This window comes from Hyla sarda, chromosome 8 (assembly GCF_029499605.1).
Source record: "Hyla sarda isolate aHylSar1 chromosome 8, aHylSar1.hap1, whole genome shotgun sequence".
Lineage (NCBI taxonomy): Eukaryota > Metazoa > Chordata > Amphibia > Anura > Hylidae > Hyla > Hyla sarda.
The window spans coordinates 202408623-202430874 of record NC_079196.1 but is presented as its reverse complement, the minus strand read 5'-3'; the positions used below and the strand labels follow the sequence as shown (position 1 = coordinate 202430874).

Genomic DNA, 22252 nt, shown 5'->3' with positions numbered 1-22252 from the left:
CCCAACAGGTATATACAGAAGTCATTTCAAACATCCATGTAGATTTTGTTAAGACTTGCAAAACAAAGCGTTTTGTGCTAACTTCTTCAAGTTACGTTCGTATGAATGGCGTTGTTTCGTGGCTTTTCCTGAAATCCTTATGAAACTGAATTTCATAATTCCTGTATACAATTTAAACTTTGGGCACTGGTATAAGTTATTGAGGCCAGTGGGGAGATCGGTGTTCAGTCCAATAGGGCTCAATAGTAGTTTTAGCTCAAAGCTTTCAGATAAATCACACAGTTCTTCTTAGTAACCAAATACTGTATCATCCCACAGATTTCACAGAAGTAATGATCAGGACAAAAATAGGTGAGATGCCACGTACCTGGGAGACCCACTGAAGCTGTGTGTGCCACGCACTAAGCAAGGTGTCATAGAACTCTGTCAGCTGTCGATCCAGGGACAACTCGCTCTGACAAAGTTCCTGCCACACTGATACCAGCTGAACCTAGGAGGGCAGACAGAGACAGCAATACATATGAGTGCAGACAATTACAAGTGAAATAATACAGCAGCAAGCCTATGTATCAGTAGCGCTGTATAGATCAACATCACTTATGACCAGGGCCAGCCCAAGACATTGTGCTGCCTGGGTCCAAGAGTGAAATGCTGCACCCCACATTAGGTAGCATAGTTTCCCCACATTAGGTAGCATAGTTTCCCCCACATTAGTTGGCATAGTTTCCCCCACATTAGTTAGCATAGTTTCCCCACATTAGGTAGCATAGTTTCCCCACATTAGGTAGCATAGTTTCCCCACATTAGGTAGCATAGTTTCCCCACATTAAGTGGCACAGTTTCCCTACATTAGGTAGCGAAGTTTCCCCCACATTAGGTAGCATAGTTTCCCCACATTAGGTAGCATAGTTTCCCCACACTAGGTAGCATAGTTTCCCCACACTAGGTAGCATAGTTTCCCCACATTAGGTTGCAGTTTACCCACATTAGGTTGCAGTTTACCCACATTAGGTTGCAGTTTACCCACATTAGGTAGCATAGTCCCCCTACCCCCGACACACACACGGCCTGCGCAGCACTTCTCTTCTCCGGCAGTGGCCTGATGAGTGATGTCACTGACTTCTTCCTGCGGGGGTCTGCGGAGGGATGTCACTTGTGCGACGTCCCTCGTCAGATCCGGGCCGGCTGGCCGCAGGCTCACTGTGTTAAAGAGCCTGCTGCGCTATTAATCAGCTCGGACTGCGCCGGCGGCGTGGCCACTTTAGAACAGTGAGCAGCTGCGGCAGGGCCAGTCCGACCATGGACCAGGTGGCACAAAAAAAAAAATGGGGGAAGCAAAGTGCCACCCCTGAAACAGTGCCGCCTGGGACCATGGTCCCACCGGGCCCCATGGTAGGGCCGGCCCTGCTTATGACAGTCCTTGTCATCCATTGGGTTTTTACACACCAGAGTGAATTTAATAGATTTAAAAATAATCTATCAATACAATATGTTAAGGAGAAGGGAAAAGAAAAAGCTTGAGGAAAACGTGAGAACACACAAACTTTTTTATTTTATAATCAACTGGTGCAAGAAAGATAAACAGATTTGTAAATTACTTCTATTAAAAAATCTTAATCCTTCCAGTACTTATCAGCTGCTGTATGCTCCACAGGAAATTCTTTTCTTTTTGAATTTCTTCTCTGTCTGACCACAGTGCTCTCTGCTGACACCTCTGTCCATGTCAGGAACTGTCCAGAGTAGCATATGTTTGCTATGGGGATTTTCTCCTGCTCTGGACAGTTCCTGACATGGACAGAGGTGTCAGCAGAGAGCACTGTTGTCAGACTGGAAAGAACTTCAAAAAGAAAAGAACTTCCTCTGTAGTATACAGCAGCTGATAAGTGCTGAAAGGGTTAAGATTTTTAAAAAGAAGTAATTTACAAATCTAAAAGAGAAATAGCAAGCACAACTACCTAATACACGGGTGCACAGTGCTGTGGCAAATACAGAGTATAAAAAAAGAAGGTTGCAGCAGCACTCATGGAGGCTCTTAGCGCACTTTTTGATCAAAACGTGTCCCCCCATCCACCACGCAGAGGTGGCCTCATTTTGGATGGGACCCTAACACACTTTCTGAGCCTAACACTCATAACATTCTCATTCTGGCACCCTCTGTAGCCGTGCACCCTTCCCCTTTTTCACAGGAAGTATTTTAAATTGATAGTGGTTCCAGCATGTCACCCAGTCAGAGGCCATATGCCCAGCAGTGGTGAGTGTTAGGAGTGTTAAGCTCAGAATTTGTGTTAGGGTCCCATCCGAAATGAGGCCACCTCCGCGTGCTGGATTGGGGGACAAGTTTTGATCAAAAAGTGCACTAAGAGCTTCCATTTTTTGACCAAGAGTGCTGCTGCAACCTTCTTTTTTTGTATAATTTACAAATCTGTTTAACTTTCTGGCACCAGGGGATTTAAAAAAAAAATTGTTTCCACTGGAGTACCCCTTTAAGTTGATAGAGCCATTCTCCTCCAGCGTCGAGAGAAGCTCTTAGCCGAGTCCTTATCTCAGCTCATTTTAGTGATTGTTGGGGGTCTAAACACCCAGACCCCAACTCATTTTGACATGACTCTGAAGCTCGTTGTAACCTCCGTCCAGTTGCAGAAAACAATCTCTATTGTAATTCTATGAAGCCTGTCGGACCGAAATTGCAGCAAGCTGGAAAGTGAAGCACTCAGCTAAGAGCTTCTCCCAGCTTGTTCTAATGATCAGTGGAAGGTCTGACCCCGACTGATCAAAACTTTTCAAATGACGGGTCACTCGTGTGACATGTTACAAGTTTTTTTTTTTTAAATGACAGGGACTCTTTAAAGTAGTAAGTGATTTTCATGGTACTAAACTCAGGTACCTCAGCTCTAAGGCTAAAATCACACCCAGGGGTTGTCTGGTTTGGTAATTCTCAGCCCAAACCTGCTGATCAGAAGAACTCCACAGTATACCCTAAGCCATGGTTTCCCAACCAGGGTGCCTCCAGCTGTTGCAAAACTTCAACTCCCAGCATGCACGGACAGCCGAAGGCTGTCCGTGCATGCTGGGAGTTGTAGTTTTGCAACAGCTGGAGGCACCCTGGTTGGGAAACACTGCCCTAAGCCCATTGGTATCAATGAGCCATCCATGTAATGAACTGACACTCAGGTCCATGGTATGGCTGATAGTGGGGGGTTCTGAGCAGGTAGGACACCCATCTGCTATCGCAAAACGGCTAAATCTGTTTTCTTACCAGAGGTGAATTAAAGGGGTACTCCAGTGGAAAACTTTTTTTTTTTTTTTTGGTGCCAGAAAATTAAGCAGATTTGCAAATCACTTCTATAAAAAAAAAACTTTAAGCTTCCAGTACTTTTAGCAGCTATATGATACTGAGGAAATTCTTTTCTTTTTAATTAATTTTTTGTCTTGTCCACAGTGCTCTCTGCTGACACCTGATGCCCATATAAGGAACTGTCCAGAGCAGAAGAAAATCCCCATTGCAAACCTATGCTGCTCTGGACAGTTCCTGATACGGCATCAGATGTCAGCAGAGAGCACTGTGGACAAGACAAAAAAGAAATTAAAAAAGAACAGAATTTTCTCTCTAGTGTACAGCTGCTAAAAAGTACTGGAAGGGTAAAGATTTTTTAATAGAAGTAATTTACAAATCTGTTTAACTTTCTGGCACCAGTTGACTTATAAAGACCTAAAAAAAAAAGGTTTTTCACCGGAGTACCCCTTTAAGTCTTTATATTGACAAAGCATATGGACCAGTTTCAGACAAGCGTTCTACAATGACACTGGGATGACTAAGTGCTTTGGCTGCAGCACAACGTAGCACAGTACTGGACTGGAGTCAAGAGGGTATGGTCCAGATCTTACCACCCAGCGGAGAAAATGTGCCCAATGTTTTATAGGGAATGTTGGCTTATGAAGATAAGCTGAGCTTTCAGTTACCGGCAATGGCCCAGTTTAAATAATCTCCACCTGAGTTGGCAATGAAGGGGTCATGGCAAATTCCCACACCTGTAAAGCTGGCACAGAGCAACGACACGTCACTGAGGTTCCCCAACGTTACAGTATGTACCGTACCGATGTGCTGGCGGACACAGCACACCTAGAGTCTGCATGTCACTGTGTATAAATGTCATTTACCTATAACTATTACACAGAAAAAGGACTAAAAAAAAGGACTATGGCGACTTCTGCTGAGAGTGAAAATGTATAAAAGGAGTTGGGAGAAATAGCAGAAAGAGCATTAAGTAGAAAGCTATCTAAAGTGTATGAAAAACCCTACAGATCACTTATAAGGTTCCATAATTTATAACTAGAAGTTGCCAACACTGCAGGTGGTGAGTTGGTCTATTTTAACAGGGGTACTCCACCGGCCAGTGTTCCGGCTGCATTAGGAACGTTTAATTCCGAGCGCTGTGCGCGCACGCTGCAGGGGTCGGCCACAGTGGTGGCCGCCACACCCCCTCCCATAGACTTGCATTGAGGGGCGTGGCCTGACGTCAGGAGGGGGCATGGCTGACCCCTGCAGCATGTGCTCCTGCCAGAACACTGGCCAGTGGAGTACCCCTTTAAGTGCTATCCCTCCTGGGAAAAAAAATGTCTACATCCTCATTAAGGGTATGTTCACATGTACCTAATCAGCTGTGGGTTTTGCTACTGTGGATTATGTATCATGTGTGAACCGCGACCAATCACAACAACAAGAATCCCTTGTGCCTCGAGCGAATGGAGCTGTGGTCAAACATGTGCGCTACTGTTCTGTTAACTCTCTCTGGTACGGCCAAAGACAGCCAAGCACTCAGCTATCTTTAGTACACTGCTCAAGAAAATAAGGGGAACACTAAGATAACACATCCTAGATCTGAATGAATGAACTAATCGTATGAAATACTTTCGTCTTTACATAGTTGAATGTGCTGACAACAAAATCACACAAAAATTATCAATGGAAATCAAATGTATCAACCCATGGAGGTCTGGATATGGAGTCACACTCAAAATCAAAGTGGAAAACCGCACTACAGGCTGATCCAACTTTATGTAATGTCCTTAATACAAGTCACAATGAGGCTCAGTAGTGTGTGTGGCCTCCACGTGCCCGTATGACCTCCCTACAACGCCTGGGCATGCGTCCTGCACGGTGTTGGGCTGTAAGCACAACCCCCACCTGTGGACGTCGGGCCCTCATACCACCCTTATGGAGTCTGTTTCTGACCGTTGGAGTGGACACATGCACATTTGGGGCCTGCTGGAGGTCATTTTGCAGGGCTCTGGCAGTGCTCCTCCTGCTCCTCCTTGCACAAAGGCAGAGGTAGCGGTCCTGCTGCTGGGTTATTGCCCTCCTACAGCCTCCTCCACGTCTCCTGATGTACTGGCCTGTCTCCTGGTAGCGCCTCCATGCTCTGGACACTGCACTGACAGACCCAGCAAACCTTCTTGTCTCAGCTCGCATTGATGTGCAGTGTAGCACCATAGGGGATAAGTGCAGAGGAAGCATGCATGCTTAAACGTGGCTTCATTCGGAGTCAAGGGATTAGTGGGGGGGTCCCAGCATTCAGCTACTTATCATCTATCCTGTACACAAGAAAAAAGTTACAATTTAGGGATAACCCCCTTAAGAAATACACATACCTTGTAGCACTTGTAGTAGTATGCCAGCAACTGTGGCATCCTGTCGATCTCGCTGAATACCTTCACAAACATTTTTGCCTGGTCTGTGAATATGAAACGGAGAAAACAGAAGCAGTGGGTTAGAATCACAATGAGAACTAAAAAAAAAATTTAAATAATATAAAAGAATGTTCTTTTATTCTTTGGGCAGAATTCCGCCGGACTGCACTGCCGTCTATGAGATGAGTCTATGGCGCACATCTGCGCATTCCTACCCCTGATGATTTCTGCTGCAAGCTGACATGTCTGCAGTGTAAACCAGCCCTAAAGAAAAAACTTCCGACGTGTCAACTAAGCAGCAGAATCTCACTGAAACTATTGGGAGGCTGCTGCAAGCGGAATTTCTGTAGAGTGAACAGGTTCTAAACAGATTCGCCTGCAAATCAACAGTGCAATAAGTTAGCACATAGTGCAGTATGTACTGGAAAGTGATTGGTATTCTGCTTTTTTGTATTTCCGCCTACTTGATCAGTGCACGTGCATTGATCTATGTATATATTTGTTCATTCAGGTGTGAATATACTGGTGTATAGGCTGCTGCACCTCATAAATTATGGTTTTAGGATAGAGGGAACAACTCTGCTTTTATATAAAAAAAAGAAAAAGAAAAAGAAGAGGTAGTTTTAGCTATAGCCAAGTTACTGGCATCACAGTTTGTAGAGAGGGAGATAAGTGTCTGCAGACACTTTGGGCCCTGTTTTTTTTAAAAGAAAGGATCCAACAGATGAACTTCTAATCTGTATTATCTCTTCCCCATTAGAAGGTGGACAGTTCATCTGTCTTAATAATTTATTAATTTATTTTTATTAACGCAAACCCCCTGCTCTGTTTTCTGAAATAGTCAGACGTTCCATTTTTTTTTTTATTTTTTTTTAAAGATAACAGAAAAAAAATTAAAAAAATAGTGCAACAGTGCCACCTGCTGTCAAAAAAAGTTATAGCTGCCCATATGTCTTAGGCTGCTTTCACACTATGGAAAGTACCCGTTATATAACACCTGTTATAAAATCGCGGGGTTAAATGGCTATTAACGGACGTTAGAAAATCCCATTATAGTCTATGGGATTTTTCTAATCGCTGTTTTAACCCGTTATTCATAACGGACGTTCTTTAATGACGGGCGATAGTAAAGGGAGAATTAGTGCATGCACTATTTTTTCCGTTCAATCGCCCGTCACAAAATAACGTCCGTTTTGAATAACGGGCAATAACGGGTTAAAACGGCTATTAGAAAATTCCCATAGACTATAATGGGATTTTCTAATGTCCGTTAATAGCCATTTAACCCCGCGATTTTATAACAGGCGTTATATAACGGGTACTTTTCATAGTGTGAAAGCAGCTTCACTAGGCCATATAGACACCATATAGAGCCGTGTTATTCAATTAGTGAACTGTGCACAGCAGCTGTCCAGAGCACCTCATTAATTATAGGGGTCTGGTGTCTAATTAATTATAGGGGTCCTGGGTCTAATTAATTGTAGGGGTCTGGTCTGACGTCTAATTAATTGTAGGGGTCTGGTCTGAGGTCTAATAAACTGTAGGGTCTGGTCTGATGTCTAATTAATTGTAGGGGTCTGGTGTTTAATTAATTATAGGGGTCTGGTGTCTAATTTTAGTGGTCTGGTGTCTCATTCAATTTGGGCTCTGGTTCTAATTAATTAAAGGGACTGGTCTGGGGTCTAAACACTGCAGGGGTCTAGTCAGGAGTCTAATTAATTATAGGGGTCTGGTGTCTAATTAACTGTAGGGGTCTGGCCTGGGGTCTAATTAACTGTAGGGGTCTGGCCTGGGGTCTAATTAACTGTAGGGGTCTGACCTGGGGTCTAATTAACTGTAGGGGTCTGGCCTGGGGTCTAATTAACTGTAGGGGTCTGAAGTCTAATTAATTATAGAGTCTGTTCCGGGTTATAATTAATTGTAGGGATCTGACCTGGGATCTAATTAGTTGTAGGGGTCTGGGGTCTACTTATAGCTTCTGGGTCTAATTTATTATAGCGGTCTGGTCTGGGTTCTAATTAATTGTAGGGGTCTGGTCTGAAGTCTAATTAATTATAGGGGTCTGGACTGGGGACTAATTAATTATAGGGGTCTTGTCTGGGGTCTAATTAAAGGGGTTATCTAGGAATAGAAAAACAGAGATAATTTCTTTAAAAAAAACAGCTCCACGTCTGTCTCCAGGTTGGGTGTGGTTCTCAGCTCAGTTCCATTGAAATGAATGGAGCTAAGTTGTAAAACCACACACAACCTGGAGACAGACAGGGAGAGGTTTTTGAAAGAAATCCGTTTTTGATTCCTTGACAATCCCTTTAATTGTAGGGGTCTGGTCTAGGGTCTAATATATTGTAGGGGTCTGGTGTCTCATTCATTATAGGGGTCTGGTCTGGGGTTTGATCCATTTCAGGACTCTGTTCTGGGAACTGATACATTTTAGGGTCTGGTTTGAGGGGGTCTGAAGTAGGGTCTGATAATTATTCCTTTTAAAGGTCTGCTCGAGGGTCTGCCTAACTTTAGGAGTTCTGCTCTGAGTTTTAATACATTTTATAGCTCTTATTTGGGGTCTAATTGTGTTTTAGAGGTCTGCTCTGCGGGTTGATTTTTTATTTTTATTATTTGTTTCATTGAAGAGTATGAAATACAGAACACAATGCCCAATACAGATGCCAGTAGCATAGTGTGACACAATCCGAAAAGGGGAATGCTAGCAAAATAAGACATTGCAACAGTAAAATCAGCATATTCCTGCACAATACACAATCCAGGCATGTCCAAATAGTGGAAGTAGGCCAAAAAGCATTAACCACAACAAGTACATTTAGAACAGTAACAATAAAAAAAAAGAGAAAGTATATCAGTGGTTATGGTGGTCAAACTAAAGAGCCATGGAGTGACCTTAAAGGGGTACTCCAGTGGAATTTTTTTTTTTTTAAATGAACTGGTGCCAGATAAACAGATTTGTAAATTACTTCTATTAAAAAATCGTTATCCTTCCAGTACTCATTAGCAGCTGTATGCTACAGAGAAAATAGTTTTCTTTTTTAATTTCTTTTTTGTCTTGTCCACAGTGCTCTCTGCTGACACCTGATACCCGTATCAGGAACTGTCCAGAGTAGCATAGGTTTGCTATGGGGATTATCTCCTGCTCTGGACAGTTCCTGACACGTGAGCACTGTGGACAAGACAAAAAAGAAATTCCAAAAGAAAATAATTTCCTCTGTAGCATACAGCTGCTAAAAAGTACTAGAATGGTAAAGATCATTTAAAAAAAAAAAAAAAGTTTTCCACCGGAGTACCCCTTTAAAGAAAAAAAAAAAAAAAAAAATAATAATAATAATTATTATTAAAATATGGAGAACCCCTTTACTTAAAAAGTCTTATATAATACAATGATACAATAAAAAAAACTATTTTCAGACAAGGACATACTGAATTTTCGGTTTCAGTCCAAAATTTTCATTTTGGTTCGATGAATCATCTTATAATTGACAGCGGGGGAAACTGTGAAATGGAAGGAAAGCACAACCTGCCACAACTCAGAGGACAGGGGGGCTTAAGAGACTTTATTAGTAAGCCAGCAAGTATAAAGAACAGTAATGAGACCTCCTAAGTCCCTGCAAACGAAGGATATCAATAAGTGGGTAGTCAGATATTACTAATCTAGTGTTTGACATACCCGTTTAAAGGGGTACTCCGGTGGAAAATATTTTTTTTTCAATCAACTGGTGCCAGAAAGTTAAACAGATTTGTAAATTGGCTCACACATCCAGGTACGTGGAAATGCGGGCACACCCAGTGCATCACATGTTCACACATAGCGATTTCCAATACCTTCAGCTCCTCTACCGGCCAACAATTTTCTAATAAAACATATGCTAACTGCAATACTACTTCTGTAGTTTACTTAGCATCTTGCTGTAGCTGCCAATGTCAGTATGTGGGCTGTACGTCCAATGCCCTAAAAGTCAGAATATGGCGGCATATAGCTGATGCTAAGAACAACCAGTTTAACATATCATCTCTGTCAAAGCATTTCAGAGATAAACACGATGGAGATGTGACCTCACTAAAAATTTATGTGATTGAAAGGGTTAAAAACAATATCACAGGTGGTGATTTACGAAGAAGACTGCTCAACAGGGAATCTTATTGGATTTTTTTGCTTGATACTAGTGAACCATTTGGGATGAATCTCAGACATGATCTTATTCTCACATATTAACTATATATTTTTTTGTTTCCCTGCTGGGCAGTCTTCTCTCCTACCCCCCTTTTTTTACTACACAAGCCATGTTTTTTTTTTTTTGGGGGGGGTATATATGTCATTTCCTGGTGATACTAGTTAATATAGGACAGTCACGGTATAAACTTTTACCCAAGTTGATATATATGCGGAGTATTTCTCCAGTTTTTCTGTGTGTTCTCCAGACCTATTCCCGTTGGTGCAGTCCACTCCGGCCCAGATCTTATACGTTACCATTTTATTGTAATGACGTCACTATACATGTGACCATAGATTTTCTTATTTAAACTTGATGTCTTTGTAACTTTGTTATGCCATGATGAAGGGTCCTGTCTGACCCGAAACGCGTTGGTTTTATGTGCTGACCATGTGTCCTCAATAAAGAAATCCTGTTTTTTGCACCCTACCTCGCTGGACATCACGTGTTTGCTCCTAGTATCAGGCCGGAGGCACTGCCGGCTAGTCCGTGCTGAGTGTGGGGAACGCAGTGGAGGTGAGCCATCTTGTCTATTTGAGATTTGTAAATTACTTCTATTGAAAAATCTTAATCCTTCCAGTACTTATCAGCTGCTGTGTACTACAGAGGAAGTTCTTTTCTTTTTGAATTTCTTTTCTGTCTGACCACAGTGCTCTCTGCTGACACCTCTGTCCATGTCAGGAACTGTCCAGAGCAGGAGAGGTTTGCTATGGGGATTTTCTCCTGCTCTGGACAGTTCCTGACATGGACAGAGGTGTCAGCAGAGAGCACTGTGGTCAGACAGAAAAGAAATTCAAAAGAAAAGAACTTCCTCTGTAGTACAAAGCAGCTGATAAGTACTGGAAGGATTAAGATTTTTTAATAGAAGTCATTTACAAATCTTTTTATCTTACTGGCACCAATTGATTTAAAAAAAAAAAAAAAAAAAAAATCTTCCAGAGTACTCCTTTAATGGGCACCATGTAATACAAGCCTTTCTTCTGCTGCATTCGCTGTAAAAAACAGCTCATTGCTAGGGTCCTAGCCCAAACTAGAAACCCCTCTGATTGACAAGCAGGGAGCGAGCACAGCCTGACTGAATTCGGACTGATGCCCGGTCGGGATCGGTCCGAATTCATCTGTGACAGCAGAAATATGTTGTAGTACATCAGTAAAAAAAGTTCATGACAGTGCCCATTTAAACAATGAACAACAACTTTATCTCCAATACAATGCATGCATCAGAATAAAACAACATGCACATGCAGCATGGAGAAATGAATGGATGGCAGGAAACAAAAGAATTGTACCAGAAAAGTCACCCCCTCTGCTGACAAATTGCTGTCAAATCATTCCATTTCCAATATAGGTTCTCTGGGTACATCCAGCAGACTGTGATATGCTCTATGTTATGGATTACCTACAATTTACTAACCTGTAGATTGACTATTAAAAGCTGTAACTATCTGGGGGCTGCACATAGCTTCCAGTCGATTCTTCAGGGCCTCCAGGTATACACACTTTTCGGAGTAATCTGGGGTGTCCACCAGCATAGTGAGGCTCACCTGCATACTGGTCAGCTTCTCAGAGATCACAGTTATATTCTGTAACATAGAACGGTATTAGGCTCTCCATAGGAATAACACAATAAACTAAGGATTTCTGAGATCTGGTCATCTGTATGGACCTCCAGGTAATGCGGTCATGACCACTGACATGTCACATCACACAGACATGAGAAGCATTCCGTGATTGGCTGCAATGGTCAAAGGATAAAGGATAAGATGCCTGATCGCAGGATCATGCACGCGGCACCCCGTTTGTAATCAGTCCCCGGAGCGTGTTCGCTCCGGGACTGATTACTGGCGACTACAGGGCGGGCGGCTTGTGACGTCACGACTGCGCCCCCGTGTGACGTCACGCTCCAGCCCGCAATGCAAGCCTACGGGAGGGGGCGTGATAGCTGCACTAACCTGTTGGTACTAGGGCTGCCCAATATGGGGAAAATGTGCGATTGTGATTTTGGGCATAAATATTGCGATTTCGATATGTGATGGGATATAATAAATAAATGGTGAAATCCCACCATTTCATGTCCAATCTCCTCCATTTTACAACTATCCACCCATTTTATGCCCACCGCCCATTTCACATCTCCCCCTTTAAATTTCTATCATCCCCCTGTCACATCTTCTCCCATCACATTTTCCCCCCATATCACATTCTCCCCATATCCCATTCCCTCCCTTGTCACATTCTCCCCCCATATCACATCCCCCATTTTACTAAGCTCAGTGTTTTCTACAAGGGTGCTTCCAGCTGTTGTGAAACTACAACTACCAGCATGCCCGGACAGCCTTTAATGGTCCGGACTTGCTGGGAGTTGTAGTTTTGCAACAACTGGAGGCACCCTGATTAGGAAACACTGACTTTCAGTATTTAAATTTGTTTTTACCTGCTCTGGCCAGCCCCCGCCGGGGGCCGTATCGCTATATCGCAAAAAACAAAAATCGCAATTCGACTGCTTTTGCGATATATCGTGCAGCCCTAGTTGGTACTGACAGGTAGTGGAGTAGACACTGATGACAACGATACTTACCTGGTCCCGTTCCGTGCTCTGGTTCTCCCGCAATCTTCCGCTATCTTCTGTTTTGAGACTGACTTGGAGCATGGGCAGAGCTTCATGTCACCGCTGCTGTTTCTCTGCTGGGTACCACTGCTAGCAAACAACAGCAGTGACGTCACTAAGCTCTGGCCAAACTCCAAGTCAGCCCGGAACAGAAGATACGGCGGAAGATTGCGGGAGAACCGAGCACAGAAAGGGACCAAGTAAGTATCATTGTCATCAGTATCACCTGTACTACCTTTCTGTAACAACATGTTAGTGCAGGTGAAACTGATGACAGATTTCCTTTAATGAATGTCAATAAATGTGATTTTTACAATATGCGTTAGTTATGAGGTTCTAAGATAAGGGGTATATCTCGTGACCCTGAAGAGAGTCAGTTTCTCTGTGAGACTCAGGTTTTGGTATAGAAGTTTATTTACCCCATTCCTACCCTGGGACGCTGTAGTTTTTACTGTGCATAAAAACCAGACAAAGCAGGGCACAGAGTTAATAGAAGCAAATTACACAGTATTATAACGTCACATTATGGGCTCAAAGATCCTAGAATACCCCTTTAAATGGGGTTGTATGTAATTACAACAAAAACACAGCTGCTTTCTTCTATAAAAGCTTTACTTTTGTTCAAGTGAACAGGACTGAGTTGTAATACTGGACACAAACACCATACAGTGACCCCTCGACCTACAATGGCCCCGACATACGATAATTTCAACATGCGATGGTCTCTCAGAGGCCATAGCATGTTGAAGGCAGCATCAACATACAATGCTTTTGTATATCGGGGCCATCGCATAAACGGCTATCCGGCAGCGCAGACTGCTTTAGCTGCCACCGGATAGCCGTTTACGGTGCCCGTGTGGTCCGCTGACGATCACTTACCTGTCCTCGGGGCTCCGGAGTGTCCTCTTCGGGATCCCCTGCATCGTCGGCGCTCTCCATCGTCGTCATCACGTCGCTGAGCACGCCGTCCCGTCATCCAATAGGAGCGGCATGCGTAACAACGTGATGGCGGCGACGGAGCGCTCGGATGCCGGGGAAGCAGAGGCCTTGCCGGAGCGTCGGGGACACCCCGGGGAGGCGGCGACAGCGATGGAAGGCGACATCCAGAGCAGCGGTGACGAGCGGCGACGGTCCGGAGCGGCGGGGACAGGTGAGTACAACTTCCTCTAACAGTGGTCTTCAACCTGCGGACCTCCAGATGTTGCAAAACTACAACACCCAGCATGCCCGGACAGCCAACGGCTGGGTGCTGTAGTTTTGCAACATCTGGAGGTCCGCAGGTTGTAGACCACTGTCCTATACTTTACATTGCACGGATCCCTCAACATGCGATGGTTTCAACAAACGATGGTCCGTTTGGAATGGATTACCATCGTATGTTGAGGGACCACTGTATATGGAGGTGGCGCTGTTTCATTGGTTAATTCCACCACAGAAGACATTTCAAATAAAACATATAGGTGAAAGTAAATATGTGAAGCTACCTGAGTCTTGAAGGTCTCCTCAATGTCTGCACTGAGTGTACTCCACTTGTCAGCTTCCTGAAGGGAATCTGCAGCCAACTGCATGCGCGTCTTTACTTTATCCATCTCCACTAGAACCTAAAGACATACGGGGACATTTATCATAGTTGCTTTGATAAGCGAGTTCTGTAGGCATTTTTTTTTGCTTTGGCTTTGCTTATGTATGACACATTTATCATAATATCACAGGGGGTTGATACATTTGGCTCACATAAGCAAAGTGTTTTTTTGGAATAAATTTTTTTTAAACATGTTGTGTTTTTTTATTTTATTTACTTGACAGGCTTAGTAGTGGAAGCTGTCTTATAGACAGAGTCCATTAATAAGCTGGGCTTAGCGTTAGCCACAAAAACAGCTAACACTAACCCCCAATTATTACCCCGGTACCCACCGCCGCAGGGGTGTTGGGAAGAGCCGGTACCAACAGTCCCGGAGCGTCAAAAATGGCGCTCCTGGGCCTAGGTGGTAACAGGCTGGAGTTATATAGGCTGGGGAGGGCCAGTAACAATCAACCTCGCCCACCCTGGTAACGTCAGGCTGTTGCTGCTTGGCTGAGAATAAAAATAGGGGGAGCCCTATGCGTTTATTTATTTATTTAATTTATTTTGCACAAAAAATTTAATATATAAAATAAAAAAATAAAAAAGCATAGGGTCTTTATTCTCAGCCAAATACCAACCAAGCAGAAACAGCCTGATAATACCAGGGTGGGCGAGGACCATTGTTACTGGCCCTCCCCAGCCTAAATAACACCAGCCTGTTACTACCTAGACCAAGGAGCGCCATATTTGACACTCCAGGCCTGTTGGCTCTTCCCGGCACCCCTGTGGCAGTGGGTACCAGGGTAATAATTGGGGGTTATCGCTGGCTGTATTTGTGTCTAACACTAAGCCCAGCTTAGTAATGGTCTATTAGACAGCTTCCACTACTAAGCCTGTCAAGTAAATAACAAAAAACAAAAAAATAACACGTTTAAAAATTTTATTCCAAAAAAGCACTCCCCCACAAGCCCTTGTTAACCGTTTTATTAACATTAAACAAAGAAAAAACGCTGGTCTTCAACGTAGTCCACCAAATCCGAAGGAGTCCACAGAATACACGGATATGAAATGAGAAGAAAAAAAAAAAAAGACGAAAAATAGGTTCATACATTTATTGTCACCCGATCGCACATCTCTCGCGCTGCACATCTACAACTCCCAGCATGCCCTTACAGTAAGGACATGCTGGGCGTTGTAGTCATGAGGTGCGGGCGAGTGACAAGCTTGTCACCTGCCCCTCGCTGCAGGACTACAACTCCCAGCATGCTTTAGCAGTAAGGGCATGCTGGTAACTCGCCCACACCACAAAACTACAGCTCCCAGCATGTCTTTACTGTAAGGACAAACTGGGAGTTGTAGTTGTGCGGTGCGGGCGAGTGACAAGCCTGTCACCTGCCCCTGCTGAAGGACTACAACTCCCAGCATGCCCTTACAGTTAGGCAATGCTGGATGTTGTAGTCGTGCAGCGCGGCAGGTGACAAGCAAGCCAGGGAAGCGGGCGGTAATGTACTCCGCTCCCTGGTCGGGGGTGATAAGAAAATCACTGTAGTTTTATATTTTCCGCCGGGTCCCGTGACACGGAACCCAGTGGGAAATTTGAAATTACAGTGAACTCTGCAGTGCCGTAGCAAAGGGAATCGGGAGATGTGCAGGAGCCGTCCCTGCCATCCTTCAGTGTGTACCGCAGTGCTGAGGGATGGCAGGGATGGCTCCAGAACATCTCCCGGCCCGGCTGCGGGAGTCCCGAGCAGCTGCAGAGTTATGCAAGCCGGGGCTCCTTACCATGGCGCCACAGAGTTAACCCCCCCCCCCCCGCCCCTTCCCCCTGATTTTCTCCCCAGCTTTTTTTTTTATAGTTTTATTTTACCTCACCTGGCCGCGCTCCGGCAGGCTCAGGTTCAGGCTGTGGGACTTCCGGGACTGCGGTGCCTGTAAAGCATTGAAAGCATGCCGAGTGACAATCCCTGCCGGCTCCTCGTCTGCGCAAAGTAATGACGTCCCTTACGCTGGGCAGAAGAGGAGCCGGCAGGAATTGTCATTCGGCATGCTTTCAATGCTTTACAGGCACCGCACTTGATAAATCCCTGACCACTGCAAAGTGAAAAATGAAATTCACTTTCGTACGCTCTTTTGTAGCTTTTTGTTTACAACCAAAAGTCGCACAAAAATTTACTTAGGTGCTTATGTGACTTTCTGTGCGACTTTTGTAAGCAAAAAAGAGCTTTAAATCCCTTCACAAATGTCCCCCATAAAGAACAAACAGGTCAAGAGGAGCAATGTGTGCAAACATATCCTGCAAATGACTCTATATGACATGTTACTACTCACCTGCATTGACTGTGCTGTGTCCTGCTCAAACTTCTTGATATCTTCCTTTACAAGAATCATCTGCTCCTTCAGGAACGCTGCCTCCTGCCGGAGAGCCTCTACGTCACGTAACACACGTGGCATGTTCTGCAGGGCCTGGTGGCTGGTCTCTGTGGAGAGCATGAATGTCACTACTGCTCCTATAGGAGTGGTATTACATGGCAAAAGAAATGTACTTGCCAGAAACTCGACTACTAACTGTGGGAGTTACTGTAGCTCAGTAGAAACAGTCAAATAGCAAAAAAATAGAAGTTGGAGAGGAATATAAAAATAATGTTTAAAAAGAGTGTATAATGTTTTTATTTTTCAGTAACAAAACAAATACAGCATTTAGCTTTGGACACAAACAATTACAAAACAAGTCCTGCTTTTCCAACGATAACTACACAAAATCTTCTATCTCTGTATAGGTGGCTTACTACCAGCCACCAACAAAACAGTCATCAAAAACGTGTTATGCTAAGTTCACACTGCAGTTGTTCTCCCATCCATTCTGGGTCCATTCCGATCTTTTTTTATCTGCCTAATGGGCTCAGAGGGGGCCAGAGCACAACTGACACTGCCGGATCAAATTGACTTGAATGGGGTCCATCGGAGATCCGGTATTTTACAGAAGTTGAGAAGAGAGAAAAAATAGGACATTGATTAAAAACATGCTATTTTTTCCTCTGCTCACCTCCCGTCCTTCCGACAAACTGGTTGATGAAGCTCCCTTTACCGGAGCAAAATGGCAATGTGAACCAGCCCTTAAAAGGGATACTCCGGTGGAAAACTATTTTTTTTTTTTAAATCAACTGGTGCCAAACAGATTTGTAAATTACTTTTATTTTAAAATCTTAATCCTTCCAGTACTTATCAGCTGCTGTATGCTGCACAGGAAGTTCTTTTCTTTTTGAATTTCTTTTCTGTATGACCACAGTGCTATCTGCTGACACCTCTGTCTGTCTCAGGAACTGTCCAGAGTAGGAGCAAATCACCATAGCAAAACTATCCTGCTCTGGATAGTTCCTGAGACAGACAGAGGTGTCAGCAGAGAGCACTGTGGTCAGACAGAAAAGAAATTCAAAAAGAAAAGAACTTCTGTTGAAGCATACAGGAGCTAATAAGTACTGGAAGGATTAAGATTTTTAAATAGCAGTAATTTACAAGTCTGTTCAACTTTCTGGCATGTTGATTTAAAAAAATAAAATAAAATGTTTTCCACCAGAGTACCCCTTAATCACGCAAGATAAATATCCCTTTTTGAGGCTGCCCCTTCAGGACTCCAACTCTCATCAGAGCTTCCTCACACTCTTTTAGTGTAGACTTGATTACACCTTTTGTAGTATTAATCAGCCTTGGCACCTGTGCTACCTTGGGGCCAACCTGACAATTCAGACTGGCCCAGGAAGGGGATGAAAAGTCCATACCTGCCTTTCATCCCATGAAAATCCAGGCCTGATAACGGGACTTACCAAATTCCTTAGCAGGCTAAGGCTTGCAAGGGATTTAACTGTTTCATGCATTACAAGCTTTCAGTGGACATGCGCTTCGTAAAACCTGGTGTTAACACACAACAGGTACCTTGGGGAAATATAGCCGTCCCCAACGACAATCCCTGTTATTGTCTTACATAACATTTGTCAAAAGATTCCGTCACAAAATCTGAAAACCTATTTTAAGTGGTTGTCTAGTTTAGGAAACCCACTGCCAAATACTCTATTAAGGAGTTATCAGTGAAAGGGTCTTGAATTCAGTATCCTTGTCTACTGGGCAGAGTGTAGAGCAGTTACAAAGAGGGTTTCTATCTATACTATTCGAGGACCTGTTCTGTACTACACATACAACCCATTAATGTGAATGAACTGTGTAAAGCACTATTTCCCAACCAGGGTGCCTCCAGCTGTTGCAAACCTACAACTCCCAGCATGCCCGGACAGCCTTCGGCTGTCCAGTCATAAAAAGAGTTGTACTTAAGAAACACTTGGCGGCACCCTGGTTGGGAAACACTGGCTTGAGCATGACAGAAAACTAGATGCTGAGAGTTACAGTGTCGTAACACCTGGAGAGCCATAAGGTAGAGGACAGTTGCCATTGATAAAGAACAAGCAGAGTAATTTCAGGTCTTAAATGGGCACTCTCATTAAAACAAACTTTTGCTATTGCACGCCTTAAATCAGCAAATGCAGTCTGGAGTGCTGAGGGGGGGGGGGGGGGGTTGGGGGGTGCGGCCAATCATATCACACTGAACTGCTCTGAGCTGTGTGTAGCAGAGTGAGGGAGGAAGTTCTCCCCTGTATGGCTTCAGATGATGTCACGCCTGCTGGGGAACGCCCCTTCCCAGTCTGTGAATCTGACTGAGACTGAGCAGAAAATACAGAAAAAATATCAAGGTATAAAACTAAAAAATAATAAAAATAAAGGCAGGGGGTGGTTTATCATGATGGGGGCAGTGAACTGGGAGGATTATACAATGTAACAAGATCATCAGAGCTAATGTTTAAGTACCTTCAACTGAGTTGTTCACCTCCTGGATGAAGAGCTGCAGTTTCATAACCAGAGTTGCCGCATGTGCGTCCACCTTCCCAGGAGCATCTTTCTGTACAGACTTAAAAGCAGCATTCACCCAGTCCTTCACCTCAAAGTCATCGGCGAGGAACCTTGAGAAGTCCATCCTGTGGGAGCTGCCTGCCAAAAACAAAACATCATCTATAAAGGGAAATTCTAATAATCTGGCACGGCTATGGTCACGCTAAAGGGAGCTTTAACTTACAGGGGTTATCCAACACAGTAATAGACATGTTTACCAAGCATCTGTGCCCCACTACCCCACTCTCCTACACCCCAACCACAACCTTTTTTCACAATTTCTTACTGCAGCGATTTTCTGAAATAGTGGTAAAAATTATATGTTCGTACCATATTTCACAATTGAGGTAGAACATCTAATTTTTTGCCATGATTCAGGGAAAATCACAAACAGCAAGAAACACAATGTGTGAACATGCCCTCAGGGGAGGTGTATAGCTACTATATATCCTAATACCATACAGATAGCAGCAGTATACAGATAGAGCTAGGAGATGTGTATAACTACTATATATCCTGATATGGAGAAAGCAGCAGCAGTATACAGATAGAGCTGGAGGGGAGGTGAATACCTACTATATATCCTGATCCTATAGAGATAGCAACAGCAGTATACAGGTAGAGCTGAAGTGGAGGCATATAACTACTGTATATCCTGATCCCATATAGACAGCAATAGCAGTATACAGATAGAGCTGGAGGGGAGGTGTATAACTACTATATATATATATATCCTGATCCCATATAGATAGCAATAGCAGTATACAGATAGAGCTGGAGGGGAGGTGAATTACTACTATATATCCTGCTCCCATATAGACAGCTATAGCAGTGTACAGATAGAGCTGGAGGGGAGGTGTATAACTACTATATATATAGCCTGATCCCATATAGATAGCAATAGCAGTATACAGATAGAGCTGGAGGGGAAATGTATACCTACTATATATCTTGATACCACAGAGATAGAAGCAGTAAAGAGAGTTGGAGGTGCAATAGAAGTATACAGATAGAGCTGGAGGGGAGGTGTATAACTACAATATATCAAAATCCTATAGAGATAACAGCAGCAGTATACAGATAGAACTGGAGGGGAGGTGAGTAACTACCATACTGATCTTGTAAAGATAGCAGCAGTATACAGATAGAACTGGAGGAGAGGTGTATTACTACTGTGTATCCTCATCCAATAGAGATAGCAGATGAAGCTGGGAGGGGTCTAGGAGTTTGTAGGAGGATATCTGTTAAGGCAGTCTCACATCCTGTTATGACCATTTAAGAAGAAATGTGGCGCAAAACTTTTAACTTCCCCTGTTCCCGGGCTGAAAAAAAAAAAAACTTTAACTCACCTTCCTATGTTCCCCCATTGCGCCGATATTGTCATCCCATTCCTCCGCTGCTGCTTGGCTCCCTGCTTCTAAGGCTCGGAACATCACACTGCGGTCAGCGTATCGCCGTCCACAATGATGTCCCTCCTCGGCCGGTGATAGGCTGAGCGCACTGTCATGTAAGGAGCCTGGTATCAGTGAGAAGGCGCAGCCTGAGCTCCTTACATGACAGTGCACTCAGCCTATCACCGGCCGGTGCGGGACATCGCTGCGGCCTGCGATACATTGACTGCAGTGTGACGATCCATGCCAAAGCAGGAAGCAGAGCAGCGCCGGAGAGCCGGGACGCCGATATCGGCGCAACGGGGAAATGTAGGAAGGTGACTTAAAGTTCCTTTTTTTTGCAGTCCGGGCTCAGGGGAAGTTAAAAGTTTTCCGCTGCATTTCTCCTTTAAACACTGGAAGATATGGAGAGTCAGATGGGTGATCACATGACCAAGTTACAGTAATGAAACGCACATATGCAGCTGCTCTGGAATAAAACAAATTGCGCTGCAGTGATCGTGAGTGTGCATGCTTCTTGAAAGTAATTGAGCTTACTGCTGGGTCTCCTGAACATGGTGTGAACATAGCCTAACCATGTTGACCTCCCCAGATCGCTGTCATGACAACACACCCGCCATGCCTATAGTGACAACCCCTTATACATCCCAATAATGTCACTGATGTTTAGATTGGGCAGAGAGAGAGATGCAGCTGCACTATACATTACAATAGTTGTGTTCCTTCCTAACTGTGGTCCTCCAAACATTGCAAAACTACAACTCCCAGCATGCCCAGACAGCCAACGGCTGTCTGGGCATGCTGGGAGTTGTAGTTTTGCAATGTCTGGAGATCACTGGACTAGGACCATTCATTACAATGCCCAGTGTACACGTGTATTCAGTCACACCTGGGGCTTGTAGTTCTACAACAGCTGGCATGAACTAGTTGACAGCACACAAACAATAATATACATTTTCGTAAGTTAATTTAAAAAAAAAAAATAAAAGCTGCCAAAATAAACAGCTCAACAGCGCCGCCTCTGGATACTTACGGGCAGAGCTCAGTGCCTGATCTAAACGGACACTTTACTCAGTATCCCCGTTTCCGTAGTCCCTGCCAGCGCCGCACTTCCGGGTAGGCTACGGGAGCCATGGTGACACGACGCGTGACATCACTTCCGTGTCCGTTCAGATTACTCGTCCCTAGGAAACGTGAACACTCTGAAATTCGTTCCGCTTTCTTTAAAGTACAGTCTACAGCAGACATAGGCAAGCTTCGGCGCTGCAGATGTTTTGGACTACATCTCCCATGATGCTTTTGCAGCATTTTGGCTGTAGGAGCATCATGGGAGATGTAGCCAAAACATCTGCAGTGCCGAAGGTTGCCTATGTATTATATACATGAATAATCTGTGCTCCTTCCTTACTTACGAGAAAGCTGGGGGTGTCTTATGTAAATAACTGTCCGTGTATTAAAGCAATAAAGATTTGTTTGGCTCACTGGAGTTTATAGCAGGCTGTCTATTAGGCCTTCAAGGAATTGCCCATGTTATACCTCCAAATATTAAAAAAAACTACAACTCCCAGCATGCCTGGCCTGCCGCTGGCTGTCTTGGAATTCTGGGAGTTGTAGTTATGCAACATATAAGAGTTCAGAGAAGAGCTACTAGGAGAAACATAAGGCTATCCATCATATAAGATAGACATAAAGCTATCCTTCATATAAGATAGGCAGAAACATAAGGCTATCCTTCATATAAGATAGAGATAGACATAAGGCTATCCTTCATATAAGATAGGTATAAGGCTATCCTACATATAAGATAGAGATAGGCATAAGGCTATCCTTCATATAAGATAGGTATAAG

The 22252-nt window shown here is 43.9% G+C and overlaps 1 protein-coding gene across 1 annotated transcript in view; it reads right to left on the bottom strand.

The window, feature by feature from the left end:
- Nucleotides 1-21590, bottom strand: part of COG7 (component of oligomeric golgi complex 7) — a 70910-nt gene extending 49320 nt beyond the window's left edge. Inside the window, exons 1-7 of the mRNA XM_056535188.1 lie at nt 21437-21590; nt 18932-19111; nt 16406-16554; nt 13998-14114; nt 11320-11488; nt 5650-5732; nt 368-490 (exon numbers count right to left, since the gene is read on the bottom strand). Coding sequence (XP_056391163.1) covers nt 368-490; nt 5650-5732; nt 11320-11488; nt 13998-14114; nt 16406-16554; nt 18932-19097 — 807 coding nt within the window. The 5' untranslated portion in view covers nt 19098-19111; nt 21437-21590. The remainder of the gene's footprint in view (nt 1-367; nt 491-5649; nt 5733-11319; nt 11489-13997; nt 14115-16405; nt 16555-18931; nt 19112-21436) is intronic.
- Nucleotides 21591-22252: the final 662 nt, after the last annotated feature.